The following is a 26,456-nucleotide window of genomic DNA, read 5'->3' as shown; positions in this document are numbered from 1 at the left end:
TCGTTTTGATATGGCGCAGGCATGATGGGCCGAATGGCCTTCTCCTGCATCTGGCTTGTTTGTGTATGTATTACCAATCAGCTTGGTGTCGCTTGTGAAAGCAGCCATTCCTTCACCGTCCAGTTGAAGTTCTTGCTTGATGTACCTGGAAGCATCTACTACTAATAATAAGCGTTTCCTTACATGGAATTAAAGTGGTTGTCAGTGTTCTTGCCTCTTTTTTTTTTAATTAATGAGCATCTTGCAAGGAAGCATCATGTACCATTAAAAAAAAAAAGTGTTTTCGGCACTGGATTCGAACCAGAGACCTCCAGGATCGCAATTGTCCGAAGAAAAAATCCTGGAAGTGTCCGCCGTGCCTTCTGCTCATGCGCTGTGTGTTTTCAGTGCCTCACTTCCGGCAATCAGGGCAGTTCTCGGCTGTCGTCGATCGGACGAAATTCGTAATTAATAGTCTTCTCAAACAATTTTCGGCGTTCCAACGAAAGATTCAAACCGAGGACAATTTTAAAATGGTTAACCACAATTGTTGCGTTCCTGGATGCAAATCAGACTCACGAAAAAGTAGGAGATATGAGAAGTATCCGTGGATGAGAGGCGTCGGGTTCCTACCGTTTCCTGTTAATGCCGGCGAACGGCGACTATGGATAAGGAGTGTGCGACGGCCCGATGACTGGCGGCCCACCCACAACTCGAGGGTGTGCACCCTTCACTTCGTTCAGCCCGACACGGATGTACGTGGGAAGAAAATCCCATCTTGGAATCACCGAAATCCCGAACTATTCCCATGGAATGATTGGAGCGTCGAAGACGAACTGCTGCAAGTTAACCGTGCTCCGAATAAACTTCAAGCCAGCAAAGATATAGCACGAATATCTGGTCAACTTGCTGAAGAACTTGTGAACTTTCACAACGCTTCGCTCCCGCCAAATTCAATCAACGCTTCGCTGCCGCCTGGTTCAATCAACGCCAATGGCGGGTCATTGTCGTGCGACACTGCCACTGAAGGGGAGGGGTCGTTCTTTTATTTCCATGATATTCCAGGGGCTGAAGAGGAAGTTTATTTTGAGGAGCCCATAATCACTCAGAGGGTCAGAGGTCAGAAAATTCTTCCAAAATTCTGATTATCATTTTATGTGGTAACTTGTGGTAATGAGATCATTTTATGTGGTAACTTGTGGTAAATACATCATTTTATGTGGTAACTTGTGGTAATGATATCATTTTATATGGTAACTTGTGGTAATGATATAATTTTATGTGGTAACTTGTGGTAATGATATCATTTTATGTGGTAACTTGTGGTAATGATATCATTTTATGTGGTAACTTGTGGTAATGATATCATTTTATGTGGTAACTTGTGGTAATGATATAATTTTATGCGGTAACTTGTGGTAATTATATCATTTTATGCGGTAACTTGTGGTAATTACATCATTTTATGTGGTAACTTGTGGTAATTACATCATTTTATGTGGAAACTTGTGGTAATTACATCATTTTATGTTGAAACTTGTGGTAATTCAGGTCAGGTCAGGTCAGGTATGGGAGCATGTGCCAGAACAGCGCGTCGCTGCGTCCACTTTCCGCCGGTACTCCAGGGGCCTCCGTCTGGCCATCCCCCAGGCAGATGCCAGGCCCATCCCCATCTCCTTGAGATGATGGTCAACCTGCTGCAACCATGAGGCACGTGGTCGGCCCACTGGCCTCCTCCACTCATGAGACTCCCTCGCTGAGAGAATCTGGTGAGCAGGATCAGCGTCAGGAAAACGAGCCACATGTCCATACAGCCGCAGCTGACGCTCACGGACTATGCAGGTAACAAATCTCATCCGAGTCTCTCTCAGCAACCGCTCGTTGGACACAAAATCCGACCAGCGATAGCCAAGGATTCTCCGAAGAGACCTGGTACCAAAGGAATTAAGTCTCCGTCTCAGATCCTTGGTCAAAGTCCAAGTCTCGCACCCATAGAGCAAGACTGGAAGTACCAAGGACCTGAAGACTCGGACTTTCGTCCTCTCGCACAGGTACCGGCAGCGCCACACCCCATGATCCAGTGAATCCATGACTCCCCAGGCCCGACCCAGACGTCTATTGACCTCCGGCTCACAACCTGCGGAGACATGAATATCACTGCCAAGGTAAGTGAATCTATCCACGACCTCAACATCCTCACCACAAACAGACACAGACAGGACAGCAGCATCCAAGATGTCACCGAAAGCCTGGATCTTTGTTTTGACCCAAGAAATCCGTAATCCCAACGGCTCCGACTCCTCATTCAGCACCTCGAGGGCCCCCAAGAGGATGTCTAAAGTCTCCGCAAAGATGACTGCATCATCTGCAAAATCAAGGTCCGAGATCTTGACATTGCCAAACGATGCACCGCAACTTGATCTCTCCGACATCCTCCCTAAAATCCAGTCCATACAAGTGCTGAAAAGTGTGGGGGCAAGTACACACCCCTGACGAACTCCAGTAACAACTGGAAATAAGTCAGAGATGGTACCACCACACTTCACAGCACTCTCAGTACCAGAGTAGAGTTCAGACATCAGATCGATCAGTTTTGGTGGCACCCCACGAAGACCAAGAATCCTCCAGAGGACATCCCGATTCACTGAATCGAACGCTTTACAGAGATCAACATAGGCTGCAAGCAGCCCCTGCCGAAACTCTCGTCTGCGTTCGGTGAGGACACGAAGTGCAAGGATACGGTCAATCGTTGATCTCTTTGGTGTAAAGCCTGACTGCTCTGGACGCTGGTGCTCAAGCAGATGGTGGCGAACCCTATCAAGAATTATCCGAGCAAAGACCTTGCCCGGCACTGAGAGCAGCGTCACCCCTCGGTAGTTGTTGCAGTCTTGGCGATCACCCTTCCCTTTCCAGAGAGGGACAACAAGGCCCCTCTTCCAGTCAGTTGGGATGATGCCTGTGTTCCAGGCAGAGCACAAAACTGCATGCAACGACGCGAGTGCAGCATTTCCACCAGCCTTGAGAAGTTCGGCATGGATGCCACAGATCCCTGGAGATTTGCCCCGTTTCAACTGGTTCACCACAGCCCGTGTTTCCACAAGCGATGGTGGACCACAGTTGATTCGTGGGTCAGCAACAGGGATTGTAACACCCTTGACGTCCAACTCGACAGCTGGGGGATCAGCCTGGTACAACCGCTCAAAGTAACCGGCCCAGCGGGCCTTCACTTCAGACTCCTCTGTCAAGAGCCTACCACTCTCTGCTCGAACTGCAGTGCTCCGAGGGATGGGCTTGGATGAACGTAATGCGCGAATTCCCCTGTAAGCGGGACGAGAATCACCTGTCCACAGGTGATGCTCTACCCCCTCACAGATTCCTCGCACATAGGCCTCCTTGTCCACCCTCAGTGCACGTACAGTTTTACGCCTCAGCTCCCTGAACAGCTCAGCTCTGCCATTCAGCCTGGCCCTGCGACTCTGGTCAATGGTATCCAGTGTCCCTTGAGAGACAAAATTCTTCTTTGCCCTGCGGTGAACTCCAAGGCATCCACCGGCAACATCAAGGACGGTGGTCTTGAAGGTGCTCCACAACTCTTCAGGACCCCCAAAGCACCCAGACCCCCCAAGTGTCCACTCAGCCTGTTCGCAAACTCCTCAGCTACTCTCTCATCCCTGAGCTTGGCAACATCCAGCCTAGGCTGGGATGGTACCATTCTCCAGGATTTAAGGTGCAGCTTTAGAGTTGCTACAACAAGCCTGTGGTCAGTATTGAGGAACTGAGCACTCCGGTAGACCCTGCAGTTCTGGATCATCCTCCAACGACCGTCAATGAGGACATGGTCAATCTCCTTTGCCACACCGCCAGCGTTGGAATACCAAGTCCAGCGATGAGCTTGTGGGCGCTGAAACCATGAACCAGCCACCCTAAGTCCATGACTTCTTGCAAAGTCAAGGAACTTAGTGCTATTCTGGTTCATAGTTCCTGACCCATGGGGACCAACACACACCTCATAACCGTCCCTATCAGTTCCAGTCGATGCATTGAAATCCCCCAAGACTAGAAGTGTATCTCGTCTGGGGCACTGATCAACCTCAGACTCGAGTGTGGCGTAGAATGTGTCCTTCACGGTAAGATCACTCGCCTCAGTCGGAGCATAAATAGAGACCAGGGAAATGACACCTAAGGAGTGACGAATCCTTAATCTCATAATACGCTCGTTGACCGGTGTTACCTCAATTATCATTGGGGTCAGCTTATTGGACACAGCTACAGCAACTCCTTGGGTATGGTAACCATCAGAGCGACCAGACCAATAGTAGGTGTAACCACCCACCATTATCTCGCCGCAATCCGGTCTCCGAACCTCAGAGAGAGCTGCAATCCCGATGTCCAAACGCTTGAGCTCAGATGATAACAGAGACAGGTGATCATCCTCTCTTAGGGATAGGACATTCCAGGCACCCACCCGAAGGGTACGCCTCAGGTTAACCCAAGGAGACCGCCGTCTGGTGGACGACACCTCAGCACCACTCCGACACACTCTCCCGCAATCTGACCCAGGGATGTTACCCCGTGGTTTCCCTCCTATCAAAGATTGGGGGTCCCGAAGGCTTTGCCCCAATCCCATCATCCGGTGAGCTGCCCTGCGAAGGGAAGCTGCACAGGAGGTACTCCCACGGAGTGGGTTTTCAGATTTTTTTGCGTTTTTGCGTTTTGCGGAATGAAGCGTTTTACGGTGGCTGGAGTGCAAATCCTGCCACCAACCTCCTAATAAGAAGTAACCCAACTGCAGGAGGACGTCCGCAGACACAGTTGGGCACTAGATATGGATGGCCGTTGGCTCACAAGGAGCTCCTCCGCCCTTTGACAGGTTTTGTTTTTAATCCTGCTGGGTGTCCATATCCAAACACCCTCCTCACCAGAAAACCTGGTGGGGGAGACGGTTTAGTCGCCGACAACCCGACCATGGAACAGGTTAGTACAGGTTTACATGGTACCTGTAGCAGGTCACAGATCGAACCTGACCTGACCTATATGGTAACTTGTGGTAATGATATAATTTTATGTGGTAACTTGTGGTAATGATATCATTTTATGTGGTAACTTGTGGTAATGATATCATTTTATGTGGTAACTTGTGGTAATGATATCATTTTATGTGGTAACTTGTGGTAATGATATAATTTTATGCGGTAACTTGTGGTAATTATATCATTTTATGCGCTAACTTGTGGTAATTACATCATTTTATGTGGTAACTTGTAATTACATCATTTTATGTGGTAACTTGTGGTAATTACATCATTTTATGTGGAAACTTGTGGTAATTACATCATTTTATGTTGAAACTTGTGGTAATTACATCATTTTATGTGGTAACTTGTGGTAATTACATCATTTTATGTGGAAACTTGTGGTAATTACATCATTTTATGTGGTAACTTGTGGTAATTACATCATTTTATGTGGTAACTTGTGGTAATTACATCATTTTATGTGGTAACTTGTGGTAATTACATCATTTTATGTGGAAACTTGTGGTAATTACATCATTTTATGTGGAAACTTGTGGTAATTACATCATTTTATGTGGAAACTTGTGGTAATTACATCATTTTATGTGGAAACTTGTGGTAATTACATCATTTTATGTGGTAACTTGTGGTAATTACATCATTTTATGTGGAAACTTGTGGTAATTACATCATTTTATGTGGTAACTTGTGGTAATTACATCATTTTATGTGGTAACTTGTGGTAATTACATCATTTTATGTGGAAACTTGTGGTAATTACATCATTTTATGTGGTAACTTGTCGTAATTACATCATTTTATGTTGAAACTTGTGGTAATTACATCATTTTATGTGGTAACTTGTGGTAATTACATCATTTTATGTGATTACTTGTGGTAATTACATCATTTTATGTGGTAACTTGTGGTAATTACATCATTTTATGTGATTACTTGTGGTAATTACATCATTTTATGTGGTAACTTGTGGTAATTACATCATTTTATGTGGAAACTTGTGGTAATTACATCATTTTATGTGGTAACTTGTGGTAATTACATCATTTTATGTGGTAACTTGTGGTAATTGCATCATTTTATGTGGAAACTTGTGGTAATTACATCATTTTATGTGGTAACTTGTGGTAATTACATCATTTTATGTGGTAACTTGTGGTAATTACATCATTTTATGTGGAAACTTGTGGTAATTACATCATTTTATGTGGAAACTTGTGGTAATTACATCATTTTATGTGGAAACTTGTGGTAATTACATCATTTTATGTGGTTGCTTGTGGTAATTACATCATTTTATGTGGAAACTTGTGGTAATTACATCATTTTATGTGGAAACTTGTCGTAATTACATCATTTTATGTGGTAACTTGTCGTAATTACATCATTTTATGTTGAAACTTGTGGTAATTACATCATTTTATGTGGTAACTTGTGGTAATTACATCATTTTATGTGGTTACTTGTGGTAATTACATCATTTTATGTGGTTACTTGTGGTAATTACATCATTTTATGTGGAAACTTGTGGTAATTACATCATTTTATGTGGTAACTTGTGGTAATTACATCATTTTATGTGGTAACTTGTGGTAATTACATCATTTTATGTGGAAACTTGTGGTAATTACATCATTTTATGTGGAAACTTGTGGTAATTACATCATTTTATGTGGAAACTTGTGGTAATTACATCATTTTATGTGGTAACTTGTGGTAATTACATCATTTTATGTGGTAACTTGTGGTAATTACATCATTTTATGTGGTAACTTGTGGTAATTACATCATTTTATGTGGAAACTTGTGGTAATTACATCATTTTATGTGGAAACTTGTGGTAATTACATCATTTTATGTGGAAACTTGTGGTAATTACATCATTTTATGTGGAAACTTGTGGTAATTACATCATTTTATGTGGAAACTTGTGGTAATTACATCATTTTATGTGGTAACTTGTGGTAATTACATCATTTTATGTGGTAACTTGTGGTAATTACATCATTTTATGTGGAAACTTGTGGTAATTACATCATTTTATGTGGAAACTTGTGGTAATTACATCATTTTATGTGGAAACTTGTGGTAATTACATCATTTTATGTGGAAACTTGTGGTAATTACATCATTTTATGTGGAAACTTGTGGTAATTACATCATTTTATGTGGAAACTTGTGGTAATTACATCATTTTATGTGGTAACTTGTGGTAATTACATCATTTTATGTGGAAACTTGTGGTAATTACATCATTTTATGTGGTAACTTGTGGTAATTACATCATTTTATGTGGAAACTTGTGGTAATTACATCATTTTATGTGGTAACTTGTGGTAATTACATCATTTTATGTGGAAACTTGTGGTCATTACATCATTTTATGTGGAAACTTGTGGTAATTACATCATTTTATGTGGTAACTTGTGGTAATTACATCATTTTATGTGGTAACTTGTGGTAATTACATCATTTTATGTGGAAACTTGTGGTAATTACATCATTTTATGTGGAAACTTGTGGTAATTACATCATTTTATGTGGAAACTTGTGGTAATAACATCATTTTATGTGGAAACTTGTGGTAATTACATCATTTTATGTGGTAACTTGTGGTAATTACATCATTTTATGTGGAAACTTGTGGTAATTACATCATTTTATGTGGTAACTTGTGGTAATTACATCATTTTATGTTGAAACTTGTGGTAATTACATCATTTTATGTTGAAACTTGTGGTAATTACATCATTTTATGTGGTAACTTGTGGTAATTACATCATTTTATGTGGAAACTTGTGGTAATTACATCATTTTATGTGGTAACTTGTCGTAATTACATCATTTTATGTTGAAACTTGTGGTAATTACAACATTTTATGTGGAAACTTGTGGTAATTACATCATTTTATGTGGAAACTTGTGGTAATTACATCATTTTATGTGGTAACTTGTCATAATTACATCATTTTATGTTGAAACTTGTGGTAATTACATCATTTTATGTGGTAACTTGTGGTAATTACATCATTTTATGTGGTTACTTGTGGTAATTACATCATTTTATGTGGTAACTTGTGGTAATTACATCATTTTATGTGGTTACTTGTGGTAATTACATCATTTTATGTGGTTACTTGTGGTAATTACATCATTTTATGTGGAAACTTGTGGTAATTACATCATTTTATGTGGTAACTTGTCGTAATTACATCATTTTATGTTGAAACTTGTGGTAATTACATCATTTTATGTGGTAACTTGTGGTAATTACATCATTTTATGTGGTTACTTGTGGTAATTACATCATTTTATGTGGAAACTTGTGGTAATTATGGTTAGATGTTGCTGTTAGATGTCTTATCGTCAGGCCAGATTGGATCTGACTTGCTGCATGTACCATGTAAACCTGTATTAACCTGTTTCATGGTCGGGTTGTCGGCGACAACCTGTTGCACACAATATGGCTGCTTTGTGTCATCTGCAAATTAGGAAAGCCTACTCCTCACCACACTATCCAATCGTTGATGTAAATTATGAATAACAAGAAGAAAAAGACACAACATGTCATAGCTCCCACAGTTTTAGTAATTTTGCTGTCCGGAGTTGAAGGACGAGCCCACATTTACAATAATGATGTAGATTACAATAATTATGTGTGTGTGCAACTGATTTGAGTGGTCATGTGACACGGAAGAGCATTTGTGACATGACATTTGCCATGTTTGAACAAAATTGGACCATGCATGCTCAAGAAATGGTTGGGGACACGTTTTAGTAACAAAATGGCCAGCAGTTGGTCATCTTGGACATTATCTCGAAAAAGAATGAGGTGTTTACGTTAGCCTTCGTTCGTTATCCGTGAGCCAAGTTTGAACAACATCAGTAAATGCATGTCTGAGAAATGGTTGAGGACGTGTTCAAAGTCGGGGGTTTTTTTTACAACTAAAATGGCCGCCAGTCTACCAATTGGCCATATTTGATCAAATCACAAAACAAAACAAGAAAAAGAGAAATCAGAGATTGCAGACCCTCGCCAGGGCTTCTTTTGAGTGGTGTATTTTTCGTAGGTTTGAGGGTAAATCCAATATGGCTGCCAAACCATTTAACTTATGATATGTGTGTGAACCTTTTGTTCCTCATGGACGGGCGGTCATATGTGTAAAGTTTCGCATCGATCTGTTCAGCCACTTCAGAGAAGGAGATTTTTGAAGATTTTTTTTTTCTTCTTATTCTTTTTAAAACAACATGGCTGCCGGATGACGTCATGAATTTTTTTTTGTTTCTGTGGACCATTTTATCTTGAGATGACCCTCAAAAACTTTCATACTGGTCGGATGTGGCGTTCTACATATGCAATTATGACGTCATAAAAAAATCACTTATTCCCCATGAGTACTTGCCGTGTGCCAAGTTTCAATTTTTTATCTTGCCAAAACGAAGTTTTGCAAGATATGTTAGTCAGCTTGTATGTTTTTTTTTTATTATTTTTTTTTTTGTAATCACGTATAAAAAATTCTGCAGAGCACAGTTATCATCGGAAATTTTTGTAACTTCGCATATCAGAGGCCTATAGAGGTCCCTTTCAGTGCACAAAATTTTGAAGGTCAAGGTCAAAGGTCAAGGTCACTTTGGCGCAAATCAGGGGAGTCGACGAAACCCTTATTTTTTGAGTAATTTTGATTGGATCGTCTTTAAACTTCATGGGAATATAGTTCATGGTCTGGCGCTCAGCTGATTAATTTATGGTGGCGATTGGCCTTGACCTTCATATGTTTTTTGTTTTTTTTTGGTCTGTAATCATGTATAAATCACTCTGCAGAGCACAGTTATCATTGGAAATTTTTGTAACTTCGCATATCAGAGGCCTATAGGAGGTCCCTTTCAGCGCATAAAATTTTGAAGGTCAAGGTCAAAGGTCAAGGTCACTTTGTCGCAAATCAGGGGAGTCGGCGAAACCCTTATTTTTTGAGTAATTTTGATCGGATCGTCTTCAAACTTCATGGGAGTATAGTTCATGGTCTGGCGCTCAGCTGATTAATTTTTGGTGGCGATTGGCCTTGACCTTCATGGTTAGTGCCTCAGGTCAAACATATTTGACCCCAAGGTCAAATTTTCAAGTTTTAGGAACCATATCGTGTAGTACCTCAAATTGAACACCTCGATGAGTGCTTTCTAGATATATCAAGCTTGAGACATTATGACGTCATTTGGTGACGTTATGAGGAAAAAGCATATTTTTCATGGTTACTCTGTAGAACGATTCTCATTGGAATCTCTCGTAGGCAGATATTCCTCAAGGAGTCGCTCCTGGTGGATAGCAGCTCTGTTCACCTCAGTGTGACCTTAAAGATGTCACACGTGGTCACCTTTTGGCAAGATACGGGTCACTCTGTGGGTGACATTGGTTTATTTCCTTGTTGCCGTGTCAGAGATAGAGGTCCAAAGTTTTTCCATTTTTCCAATATGGCTGCCACGCCACGTGACCCATGACGTCATAATTATCATTATAACATTCCACATGAGTAGTCGCACCAATTGTGAAAATTTCGTCTAAATCCGACGAGCAGTAGCAGGAAAAACGTGAAAGTTTTGTGCGAACAAACGGACCCAAATGCAATCCCCTCTCCTTTGGCAAGGGTAATGATATACATACGTATCACGTACACAATCATGTATTGTCTTTGTGCCATGTATGAAGAAAATCAGTCAATACATATCGGAGATATGGCTGCGGACATATTTAAAGGATAAAGTCTACTACAACTGATGTAGAATATTCCACACATTTCCAACACCTTGCATTCCGAGTTTCCAGGACGTATTTGTAGATGTACACAATGCAGGTATTAACTGCGGCCCCAGGTTGATCAAATCAAATATTGACGAAAGAGTCGGATCATGATTGGCTTTGCTTTTCTAATGTATAAAACCTGTTTATGAGATTTATTGAAGTTGTTCCTTGTCGTATATCTAATAACATTTACTATTGAGGTTGAGTTTGTTCGGGATGTTTTTATTTTGTTTTGCAGATTTTATTGTGGAAGTGAAGGTGGAATCTGAGTTGGTGGAAGATCGCTCCTTGCTGGCCAAAGGTTTCAACAACAATATACGAGGGGCAGTCTTGGAACGTGTCACATAGGAGAAGTATCTGGGGGTGGTAATAGACCACGGGATGGGGGTACTACTCAGATAGGGCGATGACAGGTTGCTATAGGGAAAACAAATGGGGGGGTTTAATGTTGTATTTGTACTCGGGGGATCAATTCGAAATCAAAGGAGGTAGTGTTGACACTGTGCAGTGAACCCTTGTTTTACGCTCGTGGCTTATGTTCTTGGAAACGCCCACGTAAAAGTAAGACCAGGGGCCGATGTGAAAAAGGGAGTTAGGTTCGGAGCTCGGTCTTCGTGCCGATAACTCATGAGTCGTGCACTGCAGCGGCTTACCGGAGTCACCCTCGCACGCGCCCTAAAACCAGAGTACTCTCTTCCCCCTTACGTTTTCTGCACATTTCTTAATTTGGTGGATAATGGACTCGTTAACGCTGTAATGTCTGCCCAATGAGGCAGCACTCTCGCCTCAACCAAGCTTATCCAAAACCTCCACTTTCTGTGACAAAGACATCACTTTCCTCAACTTTTCTGCACTTAGTTCACAACTATCAACGGTTGTCTTGGGAGCCATGGCAAGACATCACAAACGGCAATAACAACCAGAAATAAAGGAATTCATGCAGATTCCACAGTCTATTGTACAGTACTGTCGGAGGCCGCTATTCGCATGGGATGAGGAGAGGAACTTGGGACCATACTCTGTGCAGAGCGTTGGTGCTGCTTAAGCAGTCTCCTTGGCTATTGGACACAATCCTGGACGGGTCGCCACTCCGACACAGTACACCAGCATCCTGGCATGCATTTTTCCGACCTCGGAAGGATGACAGTCCGAGTTAACCCCACCTGGTATTAATTCAACAGCTGAGCGGGATTTGAACTCGGGACCCTCGGATCCAATGCCCGCCACCCTAACCATGAAGCCAACACCAGGCATGCATGGGATGCATTACTGGAAAGAACATATCGGGCCCAAAACATTTTTTGAGATATCTTGCTGCATATCGTTTTAAGCCCTCCCTCTCAACGGTGAGGAATCGCATAAAAAATTCTAGCAGTCTGATCCTGATCTGGATTTTCATCAAAATCTAATCGGTTCGTCCTTCTCTCACACCCAACGTGTCCACATAATTTCATCCGGATCCATCCACAACTTTGAGATATCCCGCACACAAACAGACAGACAAACAGGGATAAAAACATAACCTCCTTCACCTTCGGTGGTAGTGGTGGTAATAAATAATTTGAAGTGCACAATAGCCTATTCTTTTCCGTCAAGCATCTGCAAGCTCATTTTATCAGATGACGTGACCTGCTTAATGACGTAATCATAAATGTGATGCCCTGCCGGTGAACTAACAGGACTACACTTGGTAGTTGGGTTGGCAATTCAATTCCAGATGACACGATTCAAAATGGAGTTCGCTCCGTCTGAGCTGTCACGTCAGGCCTACTATTATCACACATACACAAACTGCATTTCGGTACATTTTCTAATGATACAATAATCATCAGTTTTAACGCATCTCAAGTGAGATAACTCTTGGAAATGTCTTTGGATCAGAAACGTTTAAATATAATGATGTTTTTATTTTTCAGATTTTATTGTGAAAGTGAAGGTGGAACCTGAGTTTGAGGATGATTCGACGTATCAAGCCAAAGGTCTGAACCACAGCACCTTTGTCCTTGTTCTATATGATGATGAATGTATGTTGTACATGACGTTGTTCTCTAGAGATATGCTGTTAGACTCGTCTTTAGGCCGTGCAACGAGTCGTATACGCATCTGGTTTATAAACTTGTTTTGGTTTACACCTTTTGAACATCACCGCAGTGTTTGTTGGGCTGACGTGATGGCCAAGAGGTCGTGATGGCCAAGAGGTCGTGATGGCCAAGAGGTCGGCACACTCACCATGGTTCGATCGCGGTCGAGCTATAAAACATGATGTGATGACTGTTTTGTTGCAGATTTTGATTTGAAGTTGAAGGTTGATCCTGACCTTGCTGATTGTCCAAGGAATGGTAAGTGTTGTTATTTCACAAGTTTTTTTTTTTTTTTTTTTTTTTTTCTGTGGCTCACCTTGAAGTTTTGAACATGATCGGTTATGTCGGTGAATTACCAGGACCATGCTTCACTTTGCACCAGGAGTCCTCGGAGTGCCCTCCCGAGTTCTTCACGAGTTTTACGATCTCCATCCACACAGAATCCTCCACATTAATTCCTACCTTGTCACTCCTTTCTCTCCATGTAATACTCTTTCACCCAGATTGTTACACCTTCTCCTGTTTTCTCTTTCTGATCACACCTCAACATCTTGTAGCCTTTCTCATCCTATCCTCCAACTTCTCTCTTCATAAAACTAAGTCTCACTTACTGCAACTCCATCGTACTCTTCGCTATCCACGCTCATTTCATTCGACCTCACCCATCTTATTATTAACTCCTGGCAATTATGTGGAATATTCGTCACTTTTCCCTTCCTGTAATGTTTTTTTTTTTTTTTTTTTTTTGTCCTGCATACCCTTACCAATCATGTTCCCAGTTTCAGTTCTTCATTTTCTCTTCTCTCTACCCTTTCCTGGTCTGAAAAGACACCAATTCCCCTCACCCCCCCCTCCCTCCAAAACATTTGTTTCCCCTTCAACTATCATTCTGATTCTGGAAACTCTCCCTTTGCTCCTGGAATGATTCCAATTACTTCCTGAACACAAAACTTTGTTGCCTACACCAGTCTTTCAACCGTATGTCAACATCTATCCCTCCAGTCATAAATTTGATTAGCTTTTCTATTGTTGGAAGAATACCAGAAAACATTCCTTCACTTTCAGGTGGCTACCCAATAACCTGTACATCGATACGTGAGTGTGTGTGTACATATATAAATATATATATAAAAATATTATTTTGTCGAGGGGGTGGGGGGTGGAGAGTTCATGTCCCACTCCTGATCAACAAATGCCCCGCGGATAGCAGGGTCTGACAGTACTATTTTGCAGGTGAAGTTCATCCAGTGAAGTCAAAAACTTTCCAAAACAATTTTCTTCGAGCTTCCCAGGATGCTCTGAGCCACTATCGTGTGAAGCAGGAACCGTGTGATTCTCCTCCTGTGGAGCCGAGCAAAGATTCCCGGCTGCTCGAAGGTAAGCCGAGTGACGCATAGCATTGCAGTAGTTTCATTTGTTCTGCATCCGATGAAATGCTTCGGTACGATTGTCTGCAGAATGATAGATCTATTTCAAGTGTGCACTCACGTCGGCTCGTATTTGTAAGAGAGATTGGGATGCATTGATTGCATTTAAAGCATTGGTCCCCAACCTGCGGCCCGAGGGCCGCATGCGGCCCGCAGAGCCCTATACTGCGGCCCGCGAGGACTTTCCAATCAAAACACATTTCCATGTAGCAATTTTAAAGGGGTTTACACAATGCCACTGCCGGACACTGCCGGCCGGCGCCGTGACCTGAAAAGCCTTACACAATGCCGCTGCCGGCCACTGCCGCTTACCGCCGGGAGGAATCAAATCGATTTGCATCAATAAAATGCATCAATAAAACTCGATAAAATGAATAAATTTTTTTCTGGCTCCCAACATCCTTTGGAGTAGTGAATGTGGCCCGTGGGATCAAAAGGTTGGGGACCACTGATTTAAAGTACCCGTGGCCAGGTCTGACATTCGACTAAGGGTGGCAAGAATTTGTTGTTGGTGCCAGTGAAAACTCGCCTGCTCTTTGTGAAAGATACCGTGGGATCTTTGACGTCCACAGTCACTGAAAAGTAAAAGTGCATGACGACACTTCAGTAACTAATTTATTTACAGAGGTGAACGGGGTTATAAGGTGAGGAATGAACAAACACATATTCCATGTTCACCGTTTAAGGAATTCCTCTCAAAGGCGTTACAATCACTACACAGGTATCTAATCACCCATCCATATCAAAATGACCTCCCGGTCCTACCAATGTCCATGTACCCCACGACCCTGAATGCTTCTGCGTACTGTACATGTTAAATGTAAATAATTCCAATTTAACCCTAACTGCACTGGGGGGAGCTGGGACGCCCCCCCCCCTCGACATTTTTCACTTCTTTTTCTTTTCTGCAACCACTGGGGATTTTGAATTCTCCTCTCATGACTTTTTTTTCTGTCGGGTCTTGCGCACGTTTTGATACCACATACGTCCAAATTGGACTTCCCGTCCAGGTGTCACATGACTATTGGTACAATTGTGCAAAAATTGCAGTTCTTTAGGACATGTCATGTTTATATCCAACAAACTCGTGTGAAAAAAAAGTTTCACATGCATGAGGACACTGACGGTGTCAATTAATTGGCCTGTAATTTATTCTTCGCGTTTTAGCATGTTGTCTGAGACGTACTGAATATTTATAGAAAAACAATTACATGCATAAAAATATATAATTAACATGTGATGAAAAAAATATTTTACCATTGTGTTCGTTACCTGATGTCATCATGCGAGTGCAAATTTTCAGGTTCATCGGACCATCGACAGCTGGACCCAGTCAGGGAAAGCTCAACATCACCCGGTTCAGTTTGGGTTAAACCTTCTACCGCTGGGTGTAATGGAACCATTTTTAGCTCGCCTGTTCGAAGAACAGAGAGCTATAGCGATACCCCCGGCGTCAGCGTCAGCTTCAGCGTGAAAACGTTAAAGTTTTTGGTGCAAGTTATTTAGAAGCTTGCCATTCATTTAATATGTGTACTAGGATGCTGATATTTGGCATGGAGGTTCCTTTTGGGTATATTATTGATGTCGTGAAGTTGAAATTTAAAAAACTTCAAATTAAAAAAAAATTTGAACTTAACTTTTTTATAGCACATCAACGTTAAAGTTTTTGGTGAAAGTTATTTAGAAGCTTGCCATTCACTTAATATGTGTACTAGGATGCTGATATTTGGCATGGAGGTTCCTTTGGGGTATATTAATTATTGATGTAGTGAAGTTGAAATTAAAAAATAATTTCAAATTTTTGACCTGTTTTGAACTTAACTTTTTTGTAGCACATCAACGTTAAAGTTTTTGGTGCAAGCTATTTAGAAGCTTGCCGTTCACTTAATATTTGGCATGGAGGTTCCTTTGGGGTATATTATTGATGTAGTGAAGTTGAAATTAAAAAATAATTTCAAATTATTATCTTGCCAAAACGAAGTTTTTGCAAGATATGTTAGTCAGCTTGTATGTTTTCTTTTTTTTTGTTTTTTTGTTTGTCTGTAATCACGTATAAATAATTCTGCAGAGCACAGTTATCATTGGAAATTTTTGTAACTTCGCATATCAGAGGCCTATAGAGGTCCCTTTCATCGCACAAAATTTTGAAGGTCAAGGTCAAGGTCAAAGGTCAAGTCACTTTGTCGCAAATCAGGGGAGTCGACGAAACCCTTATTTTTTGAGTAATTTTGATTGGATCGCCTTCAAACTTCATGGGAATATAGTTCATGGTCTGGTGCTCAGCTGATTAATTTTTGCTGGCGATTGGCCTTGACCTTCATGGTTAGCGCCTAAGGTCAAACATATTTGACCCCAAGGTCAAATTTTCAAGTTTTAGGAACCATATCGTGTAGTACCTCAAATTGAACACCTCGATGAGTGCTTTCTAGATATGTCAAGCTTGAGACATTATGACGTCATTTGGTGACGTTATGAGGCAAAAGCATATTTTTCATGGTTACTCTGTAGAACGATTCTCATCGGAATCTCTCGGAGGCAGATATTCCTCAAGGAGTCGCTCCTGGTGGATAGCAGCTCTGTTCACCTCAGTGTGACCTTAAAGAAGTCACATGTGGTCACCTTTTGGCAAGATACGGGTCACCCTGCGGGTGACGTTGGTTTTTATTTTAATTTTTGACCTGTTTTGAACTTAACTTTTTTGTAGCACATCAACGTTGAAGTTTTTTTCTTTCTAATGTTTTTATCCACCACACTGTTTTACTGATTACAATATACAAATAAATATATTGCTTTAAAATTATTTGGATCAGACTTCACTGCAATGCTTTATAAAAAATATTATTAGACTAATCTTTTAAAAACGATAAATGTATAAACAGGCGAGCATTGGGTGGCTTTGACACCAACTCTCTGGTTGATGTTGTGGAATTGTTTTCTACATTCTTGGAACCAATGTGTTTTATGACATCATTATAATTTAAATAGCCGAAATAGTGTTAGTTTCATTTTTTTTTTTAATGATAACCCCTGTGGTGGCCATCTTGAATTTCAAACTTTCAATGGTATACATGTGCCCTCCAGGACTATTGAACTTTCAAATGAAGTGTTCAGCTGATAATATAGATGCCAATGTTGGCACAGCTGATAGATGCAACACATTTCATGGCACTGTCCTCGTATGATAAATTTACCAACGGGTTCCTACAGACGTATCAGAATGCGGGAGCGTGGCTGAGCCGACGAAACTGGAGAACAAAGTTTTAGCAACCCTGGAAAAAAAACAACAAAACGTCAGCAACACCAATCCATGTGGTTTGCAGTGAGCACTTTGTCAAGGAATACTGCATTAGATGCCGGCTATTAATTATATAAATTGATTTGCAGTAGGAGGTGACTTATTTATATATTTTATCAATTGCACAGTCGAGCAAGTGATTCAAGTCACAGGAATAAGCTGTCTGTTCCATGACGGTATTGTACATCCTCGCATTGATCTTTGTCCACGACGGACGGTACCGAGGAATCCTGGGTTTTGGCATGACTCAAACCTATGGAGGAACACGTCTGGGTCTTCAAGACCTATTTGTAGTTCACGAATTAAACTTTACTGAATGGAATAACTTTTTTTTTACCGTATAAAATACAAAATCTTGAATAAGTATACCATAGTTACCTCCACCACCGAAGGTGGTCAGAAGTTGTTTTCACCTCCTCCGTCTGTCTGTCTGTGAACAAGACATCTCAAACAGTTGTGGACGGATTCGGGCGAAACTTGGTGGATGAGTTGGTTAGGAGATGAGAACAAGCTCATTAAATTTTGCTTCGGGTCCGGATTCAGATCCGATAACACGTAAACTGTTCAGCTTGCCCGAGGTATGCACTTTACCCGGTGCCATGCGAGTTTCAGTCTGCTTCCAGTTAATATATCCATCATGAAGCATAAAATAGACTTTTTACCTAATTTGTCATCCTTTGCTGTACATCTATCGAATGACGTTGACCTCAGTGACCCGAAGTGCGGGTACCAGGTCTACCTTGCATGTTCTTACCACTGATTTTTATCATGTTTTTAAAATAAATTTTGCAGGCATCCATCCTCGGGATGACCGTGACAGGATCAAGTACGAGCTTCTCGAGTATGCAGTACCTGCCATCTTCCTGGCTCATCCTGCCCATAACCACAAAGTCACTCGAAAGAGAAAACCACCGAAGCAAACGACTCCATCAGCTGATTATGTTTCTCGCCCTCGACCTTCGAAGATACTCCGTAGCGATCATAATTACTTTGCATCTGCAAGCGTACTTGAAAGGAAAACCAAAAGAAACCGAGCGACAACTGGACGACCCTCACAGTTACGATTTGCGCACTGTGTCCGGGCAGAGATCATCGCCCAGGATTTCTCACAGAAGAGACTGAACATTTAAAGAGAAGAGAAGGCTTTTGTGAAGCACTGCACACACTTATTGGATGCAGTTGAGCTGAAGAAGGAAGTCATCTCCGATCCAAAGGGTACCGGCGACGGTCGACTGCGGAGATTTTCAATCGTCGTGCTGTGACAGCCTTGTGACAGAGGCCCTTTAATGGTTGTTGGGCTGACTTGTTATTGGCATACTTACTTGTAGATCGCTTATCCGGTGCAGTTTCCGCGGAGATAGTCGGGCAGCTAATCTGTATGCTGAGGGATGTATCCCCAAGGCCATGAAGCCATACTTCTGTCGTCCTCGAGATCCAAAAGTCTGTGTGTGTCTCTCTCTCTCTCTCTCTCTCTCTCTCTCTCTCTCTCTCTCTCTCTCTCTCTCTCTCTCTCTCTCTCTCTCTCTCTCTCTCTCTCTGTCTCTGGGTCTCTATCTGTCTGTCTGTCTCTGGGTCTCTGTCTCTCTCTCTCTCTCTCTCTCTCTCTCTGCCACTCTCTGTCACTCTCTGTCACTCTGTGTCTCTGTCACTCTGTGTCTCTGTCTCTGGGTCCCTGTCTCTGGGTCTCTGTCTCTCTCTGTCTGTCTCTGTCTCTCTCTGTCTCTCTATGTCTCTGTCTCTCTGTCTCTGTCTGTCTCTGTCTCTCTCTGTCTCTCTCTGTCTCTGTCTCTGTCTCTGTCTCTGTCTCTGTCTGTCTCTGTCTCTGTCTCTGTCTCTGTCTCTGTCTCTGTCTCTGTCTGTCTCTGTGTCTGTCTGTGTCTGTCTCTGTCTGTGTCTGTCTCTGTGTCTCTGTCTGTCTCTCTGTCTCTGTCTCTGTCTCTGTCTCTGTCTCTCTCTCTCCTTTTTTAATTAGGGAAATGATGAATGTGCAATATAGTTACTTGTGACTTGTCTCGTTGCTTTGCAATTGATCAAATGTGTCCAGCTTGTTTGTTTCGTTATGATGTTGGGACTCTCTTCGAGATGGTGTTATTGATTTATGGTGGGCTGGCAGGATGTCCGAGAGGTATGCTTCAACATCATCAACATCTGCAATGCAATTTCAGACTTGCTTGCTAAAGTGGTGGACTGGTGGTTAAATACTAACCACCGTGTTTGAACCGGTGTTCATGATGGTTGAAGGATAAAATGGTTCACATCATGTGAACGCTTTTCGTTATAGCTCGTCATTGAGCTCAATGCAGGTTATGTGAACTTGCTGAACATATCAAGACTTGTACAAATATTTGATGTTTGTGTACATTATTCATTGAGTGTTGTCAAATTGCTCGGATGATCAAATAAATCGCTGTATACACATCTGTATATAAATATCACGAATACATCTATGAAGTCACACAATATTATTTTCAATAAGAGAACCAATAGTAAGTAAACTGGTGAACAATCTTTTTGTCGGTATGAATCTCATTGTCTGATTCTTGTTCTTCTTTCGTGTGGAGCACATGGCTGTGAATAGCATCAATGGCTGAGGGCGCAACTGTACTGCTGATGCAGTGCCCCCCTATAGTAGTGAGAGCATAAATTTGTAATTTGTTTTGGGTGCCGACACCGTGGGATCTTTAACGTCCACCAACTGATGTCGGTGTATGGGACACCAGTTTAACGTCCATCCGAGGGATGGCACACACTGATGAATCGTCTTGCCTGCGAGACACCAGCTTGACGGTTCATAGCTGGGTCGGGATCCAAACCCAGGCTCGACGTCTCGGAGGCGAGTGTGTGTGGTGTGTACCTCTAGGCAATTCTGCCAGTCCAGATTGTCTGAGATTTTTCTCTTTTCTTTTTCCCTCCCCGAAGTATTTTTGGCACCCAACATTTATAAGTCACGTCAAAACCGAAAACGGTGGAGAGAGAGCATGATCATTGCTCCGTACTCCTCTTACTGACACAAGCACCAGATAGTCTTGTAGTGAGGTGGCTAAGTACCCGATATAGAGACGATTGTGCACTTTGTGGAGTACAAGCACCAAATATGGCACACGTGTTCAGGAACATATTTCAAATAAATCTAGATATAGAGACATAGTCTGCAATTTTTTTTCACCAAGCAGCCATTTTCCAAGAAGTCAGCCAAGATGACTAACATACGCTGTATACATAGGTATACTGTATCTTCGAACGGTCACGATGACGTTATTTCAAAAGTTGAGATGAACATTTTCGGAGATCATAAATGTGAAAATGATCGTACCATTCCATTTGAAACAGAAACTTTGTACCAAACGAGCACCATTTCCCTTAATTCCTGCCAAGATTGCTGTCTACTGTGTCAAGATTCGTATTGCAACCGACGGAACGAGAAGGGCACTCGGTGGAGCGCGTACCTCCGCCACGTAATGCCTGATCCACGAGAACATATCGGGCCCAATACATTTTTGAGATATCGTGCTATTCGAGGTCCGTCTAAAAAGTAACGGGACTGAGCTTGCTGTGTGCTCCACTTACACAACTTGAATGAACGGGTTGTGTCACAGTCTGTCGCAACATTCCAGCAATATATATGATTTGTGATGGTTGACTGCTCATTGTGTGATTTTTTTTTTTAATTTTTTTTTTTTACAGGTCGTGCTTTCCATGTTGTCCAGTCTGAGTCATCGCGCTGTGAGTCGTGAGCAGAGAGCCAATCTGAAGTTTCTTGCCAAGCTTGGCAAAACACCTTCCGAATCCTTTGCAATGCTGCAGCAAGTCTACGGGGGAAGAAACGACGTCACGTACACGTGCATTTGAATGGCGCAAGAGGTTCAAAGAGGGACGGGAGGAGGTTGAAGACGATCCACGGTCTGGAAGACCTTCAACGAGCAGAACGGCGGACAACATCGAGCGTGTGAAGCAGATCGTGCGCACAAATCGCCGACTCATGGTGCGGATGATTGTTGAGGAACTTTCCATCAACAAGGACACCGTCTGGAGCATCATCACTGAAAATCTCCAAATGCGCAAAGTGTGCGCAAAGATGGTCCCCAAGCTGTTGTCCGAGGACCAGAAACAGCAAAGAGTCACTGTCTGTCAAGACACTATCGAGCGCCTCGAGGACGATCCAGACCTGCTCGGGAGAGTCATTACTGGCGATGAATCATGGATATTCGAATACGATCCCGAGACCAAACGGCAGAGTCGTCAGTGGAAAAGTCCGGCATCACCAAGACCAAAGAAAGCAAGGATGTCGAAGTCGAAGGTCAAGATGATGCTCATCGCGGTTTTTTGACATCAAGGGCATCGTCCGCTTTGAGTTTCTACCACACGGTCAAACAGTGAATCAATACGTGTACAAGGAGATCCTCCGGCACCTCATGAGATCAGTCCGGGACAAGAGGAGGGATCCGTGAGAGAACAACCCCTGGGTGCTCCACCATGACAACGCCCTTGCTCACAGTGCCCTGAGTATCCGACAGTTTCTGGTGGAGAGGAACGTGCCAACTCTGGAGCAACCCCCGTATTCACCAGACTTGGCCCCTTGTGATTTTTTTCCCTATTCCTCAAGCCCAAGGGGGTGATCAAGGGGACCCGATTTCCTGATGTGGAGGCCATCAAAAGGGCCGTGTTGACGGAGCTCCGGAGGATTCCAGAATAAGCCATCCGGGGATGCATCGAAGCGCGGAAGAAGAGGATGGACAAATGTGTGAGACTGGAGGGAAACTATTTTGAAGGGGACAAGCTGTGATTTCATATATATATTTTTGTAATAAAATTTCTGTGAAGTCAGTCCCGTTACTTTTTAAACGGACTTCGTATATCGTTTTTGGCCCAATCTCTCAATGGTGAAGGATCACTGAAAAAATTCTCGTATCGGGATCCGGATCTTCAGTAAAATCCAATCAGTTTGTCCTCGTCACACACCGAACCTGTCCACAACATTTCATCTGGATCAGTCCACAACTTTTTGAGATATCCTCCAAACAGACAGAGAGGGGTGAAAACATAACCTCCTTCCACCTGTGCTGGCGGAGGTAATTCCGGTAAACGGCTCGATATACACGCATGTTTTCAGTGATGAGAGCTCTGAAACATGAATATGATCATTACATTTTAAACATCTACTTACAATCAATCAAACAGGCGTCGTTCACAAAAAAAAACAGACTTCAATATGGCCTACATATGCACATAGGAATTCATGTTTACCTGCTGAAAATCTGGGGAATGGGTTTGATATTTGAATATTGTGAAATTTGTGGGAGTAGAATGGTATAGATTCATATCTTATTGAAACTGTCAAAAAAAAAAAAACTCAGTTGGGATCCAATCTGCATTGAAATCAAACTTCTTCGTCGATTTCACTGCTCTCGTACTACAGGGCGATTTTTCGATTCGAGAACCTTAATTAATTCCCATTCACTAAAAACAATATCAGTTACAAACCTAATATTTTGTGTGGATGTCGCCCAATGTTACAGAAAGAGGTGACTCGATCCACACAATTAATTACCTTAAATGAAGTGCTTGAAGTGAAGTGTCCACCGCCATGTTGCGGGCACAAATTCATTTTTCGCAGCTTGCTGTCCAACCCAGAGTGCAGCATTTCTTGGGAAATATTGCTGATTGTCAGGTCAGGTCAGGTATGGGAGCATGTGCCAGAACAGCGCGTCGCTGCGTCCACTTTCCACCCGTACTCTAGGGGCCTCCGTCGGGCCATCCCCCAGGCAGATGCCAAGCCCATCCCCATCTCCTTGAGATGATGGTCAACCTGCTGCAACCACGAGGCATGTGGTCGGGTCATTGGCCTCCTCCACTCACGAGACTCCCTCGCTGAGAGAATCTGGTGAGCAGGATCAGCGTCAGGAAAACGAGCCATAAGTCCATACATCCGCAACTGACGCTCACGGACTATGCAGGTAACAAATCTCATCCGAGTCTCTCTCAGCAACCGCTCGTTGGACACAAAATATGACCAGCGTTGCCAAGGATTCTCCGAAGAGACCTGGTAAGAAAGGAATTAAGTCTCCGTCTCAGATCCTCAGTCAGAGTCCAAGTCTCGCATCCATAGAGCAAGACTGGAAGTACCAAGGACCTGAAGACTCGGACTTTCGTCCTCCCGCACAGGTACCGGCAGCGCCACACCCCATGATCCAGTGAATCCATGACTCCCCAGGCCCGACCCAGACGTCTATTGACCTCTGACTCGCAGCCAGCAGAGACATCAATATCACTGCCAAGGTAAGTGAATCTCTCCACGACCTCAACATCCTCACCACAAACAGACACAGACAGGACAGCAGCATCCAAGATGTCACCGAAAGCCAGGATCTTAGTTTTGACTCAAGAAACCCGTAATCCCAGCGGCTCTGACTCCTCATTCAGCACCTCGAGGGCCCCCAAGAGGATGTCTAAAGTCTCCGCAAAGATGGCTGCATCATCTGCAAAATCAAGGTCCGAGATCTTGACATTCCCAAACGATGCACCGCAGCTTGATCTCTCCAACATCCTCCCTAAAATCCAGTCCATACAAGTGCTGAAAAGTGTGGGGGGGGGGCAGTACACACCCCCTGCTGAACTCCAGTAACAACTGGATATAAGTCAGAGATGGTACCACCACACTTCACAGCACTCTCAGTACCAGAGTAGAGTTCACACATCAGATCGATCAGTTTTGCTGGCACCCCACGAAGACCAAGAATCCTCCAGAGGACATCCCGATTCACTGAATCGAACGCTTTACAGAGATCAACATAGGCTGCAAGCAGCCCCTTTTAATTCCTTTGGTACCTGGTCTCTTCGGAGAATCCTTGGCTATCGCTGGTCGGATTTTGTGTCCAACGAGCGGTTGCTGAGAGAGACTCGGATGAGATTTGTTACCTGCATAGTCCGTGAGCGTCAGTTGCGGATGTATGGACTTGTGGCTCGTTTTCCTGACGCTGATCCTGCTCACCAGATTCTCTCAGCGAGGGAGTCTCATGAGTGGAGGAGGCCAGTGGGCCGACCACATGCCTCGTGGTTGCAGCAGGTTGACCATCATCTCAAGGAGATGGGGATGGGCCTGGCATCTGCCTGGGGGATGGCCAGGTGGAAGCCCCTGGAGTACCGGCGGAAAGTGGACGCAGCGACGTGCTGTTCTGGCACATGCTCCCATACCTGACGTGACCTGAGTGACGAATCCTTAGTCTCATACGCTCGTTGACCGGTGTTACCTCAATTATCATTGGGGTCAGCTTATTGGACACAGCTACAGCAACTCCTTGAGTATGGTAACCATCAGAGCGACCCGACCAATAGTAGGTGTAACCACCCACCATTATCTCGCCGCAATACCGATGTCCAAACGCTTGAGCTCAGATGATAACAGAGACAGGTGATCATCCTCTCTTAGGGATAGGACATTCCAGGCACCCACCCAAAGGGACCGCCTCAGGTTAACCCAAGGAGACCGCCGTCTACCAGACGACACCTCAGCACCACTCCGAAACACTCTCCCGCAATCTGACCCAGGGATGTTACCCCGTGGTTTCCCTCCTATCATCAAAGATTGGGGGTCCCGAAGGCTTTTCCCCAATCCCGTCATCCGGTGAGCTGCCCTGCGAAGGGAAGCTGCACAGGAGGTACTCTCATGGAGTGGGTTTTCAGGTTTTTTTTGCGTAAAGATTTTGTTGCTGATTGTGTCAGTGATTATTACTTTGAATTCACCAAGAGTGTGTGCATTTGGAGCGCACACACTATATCCTTCCAATATGCCCACAAAAATGTATTTGGCAACATAACATCTGGGGACCCGAACAGCCCAACATTGTCTGGCGTCACGGCACTTGGCTGGCGCATGTGCTTTTTAACTTTCACGCAGCCTGTTTCTCTGAACTGCTTCACCAGTTTCCACGTTACTGATTTTGAAGGTTTAGTACGACAACAAAAACGACTTTTAAATGCAATTTGACATTCCCTAAAGGATGCATTCTTGACGTCACGTTCAACGAGAAACACGTGCTCTTCCACAGTGAGCGCCACGGCGTGACCGAGTGGAAACCGTTAAACGCCGCTGCCGGGTCACGTGATACCTGATCACTCTCAAAATCATGTCATGTCTTTCTGTAACACTAAGCTACATTTGCCTCAAATATTGGGTTCCTTACAGATATCGTTTTTAGGTCATCTCAATAAAACCAGTGTCGATGTACGTACGTACGTCCGTCCCCATTTTTTCTTCCGATTTTCTTGATATTTGGTATGTGGGTAGATGTCGATGAGTGATACACGACGGTATGACCTTTGACCCGATTGAAGGTCAACGTCAAGGTCACTCCAAAGTTGCGAAATCGTCCATTTTCAAAAATCTACCTCCTCCGCCGTTTGTGATCCGATCTTCGAAATTCCTTCGGATTCTGAAAATATGGAACAATATCTAAATTTGGTCGGGCCGGTTTTTTTTTTTTTGAAATTCGTCCTGGTTATCGAGTCACGTGTCTTCAAAGTTGGAAAAAAATCGTCGATGTGATACGGTCCAAAAAAATTTGCCTGACTTTTTGAAGACGCATTGATCATAAATGTTCCAAATCGACCATTTTCAAAATCTATCTCCGGATAACTCGGAAATGGAGTTTGATTTCTGAGGTTTTCTATCGTTTTTAGTCCCGGGCTTTCGTCTGTACGTTGAACCAAAAGACAAGACGACATTGAAGCCATTCTAGGCCGATCAGTGATCCACATCTACAGAGCTTCGGAGATGACCGTCACCCCCAACCGGGGATATAAAAAAATTACCCTGTATAATATTTCACGAGTCCGCATAAAGAATGCAGT

The 26,456-nt window shown here is 43.1% G+C and overlaps 1 protein-coding gene across 5 annotated transcripts; it reads left to right on the top strand.

Moving 5' to 3' along the window:
- Nucleotides 1-378: 378 nt before the first annotated feature.
- Nucleotides 379-22,415, top strand: LOC147009291 (uncharacterized). 5 transcript variants are annotated; one of them, XM_085862036.1, is made up of 6 exons: nt 385-1,098; nt 11,045-11,107; nt 12,723-12,785; nt 13,092-13,145; nt 14,121-14,264; nt 15,618-18,389. In XM_085862036.1, exons 1-6 carry the CDS (start codon nt 513-515, stop codon nt 15,818-15,820), a joined length of 1,113 nt encoding a protein of 370 aa, XP_085718162.1. In that variant the 5' UTR covers nt 385-512; the 3' UTR covers nt 15,821-18,389. The 5 variants fall into 5 exon arrangements, with proteins under 5 accessions (XP_085718160.1, XP_085718162.1, XP_085718164.1 ...); XM_085862038.1 differs by lacking the exon at nt 15,618-18,389 and adding an exon at nt 21,294-22,415 and having other exon boundaries at nt 386-1,098; XM_085862035.1 differs by lacking the exon at nt 15,618-18,389 and adding an exon at nt 18,402-19,143 and having other exon boundaries at nt 387-1,098.
- Nucleotides 22,416-26,456: the final 4,041 nt, after the last annotated feature.

Source organism: Eptatretus burgeri, chromosome 17 (assembly GCF_056783735.1).
Source record: "Eptatretus burgeri isolate ZD-2024b chromosome 17, Ebu_testis_v1, whole genome shotgun sequence".
In the NCBI taxonomy this organism is placed as follows: domain Eukaryota; kingdom Metazoa; phylum Chordata; class Myxini; order Myxiniformes; family Myxinidae; genus Eptatretus; species Eptatretus burgeri.
Note: the sequence above shows the minus strand (reverse complement) of the source record. Positions and strands in the feature narration are given on the sequence as shown.

What these genes read in the sequence shown, in the direction of transcription:
- LOC147009291 (XM_085862034.1), top strand. Translation starts at nt 513, where the DNA reads ATGGTTAACCACAATTGTTGCGTTCCTGGATGCAAATCAGACTCACGA. An exon ending in TTCGACGTATCAAGCCAAAG is followed by an intron (nt 12,786 to 13,091) that starts GTCTGAACCACA and finishes GTTTTGTTGCAG; the next exon opens with ATTTTGATTTGAAGTTGAAG. An exon ending in TGCTGATTGTCCAAGGAATG is followed by an intron (nt 13,146 to 13,246) that starts GTAAGTGTTGTT and finishes GTGAATTACCAG; the next exon opens with GACCATGCTTCACTTTGCAC.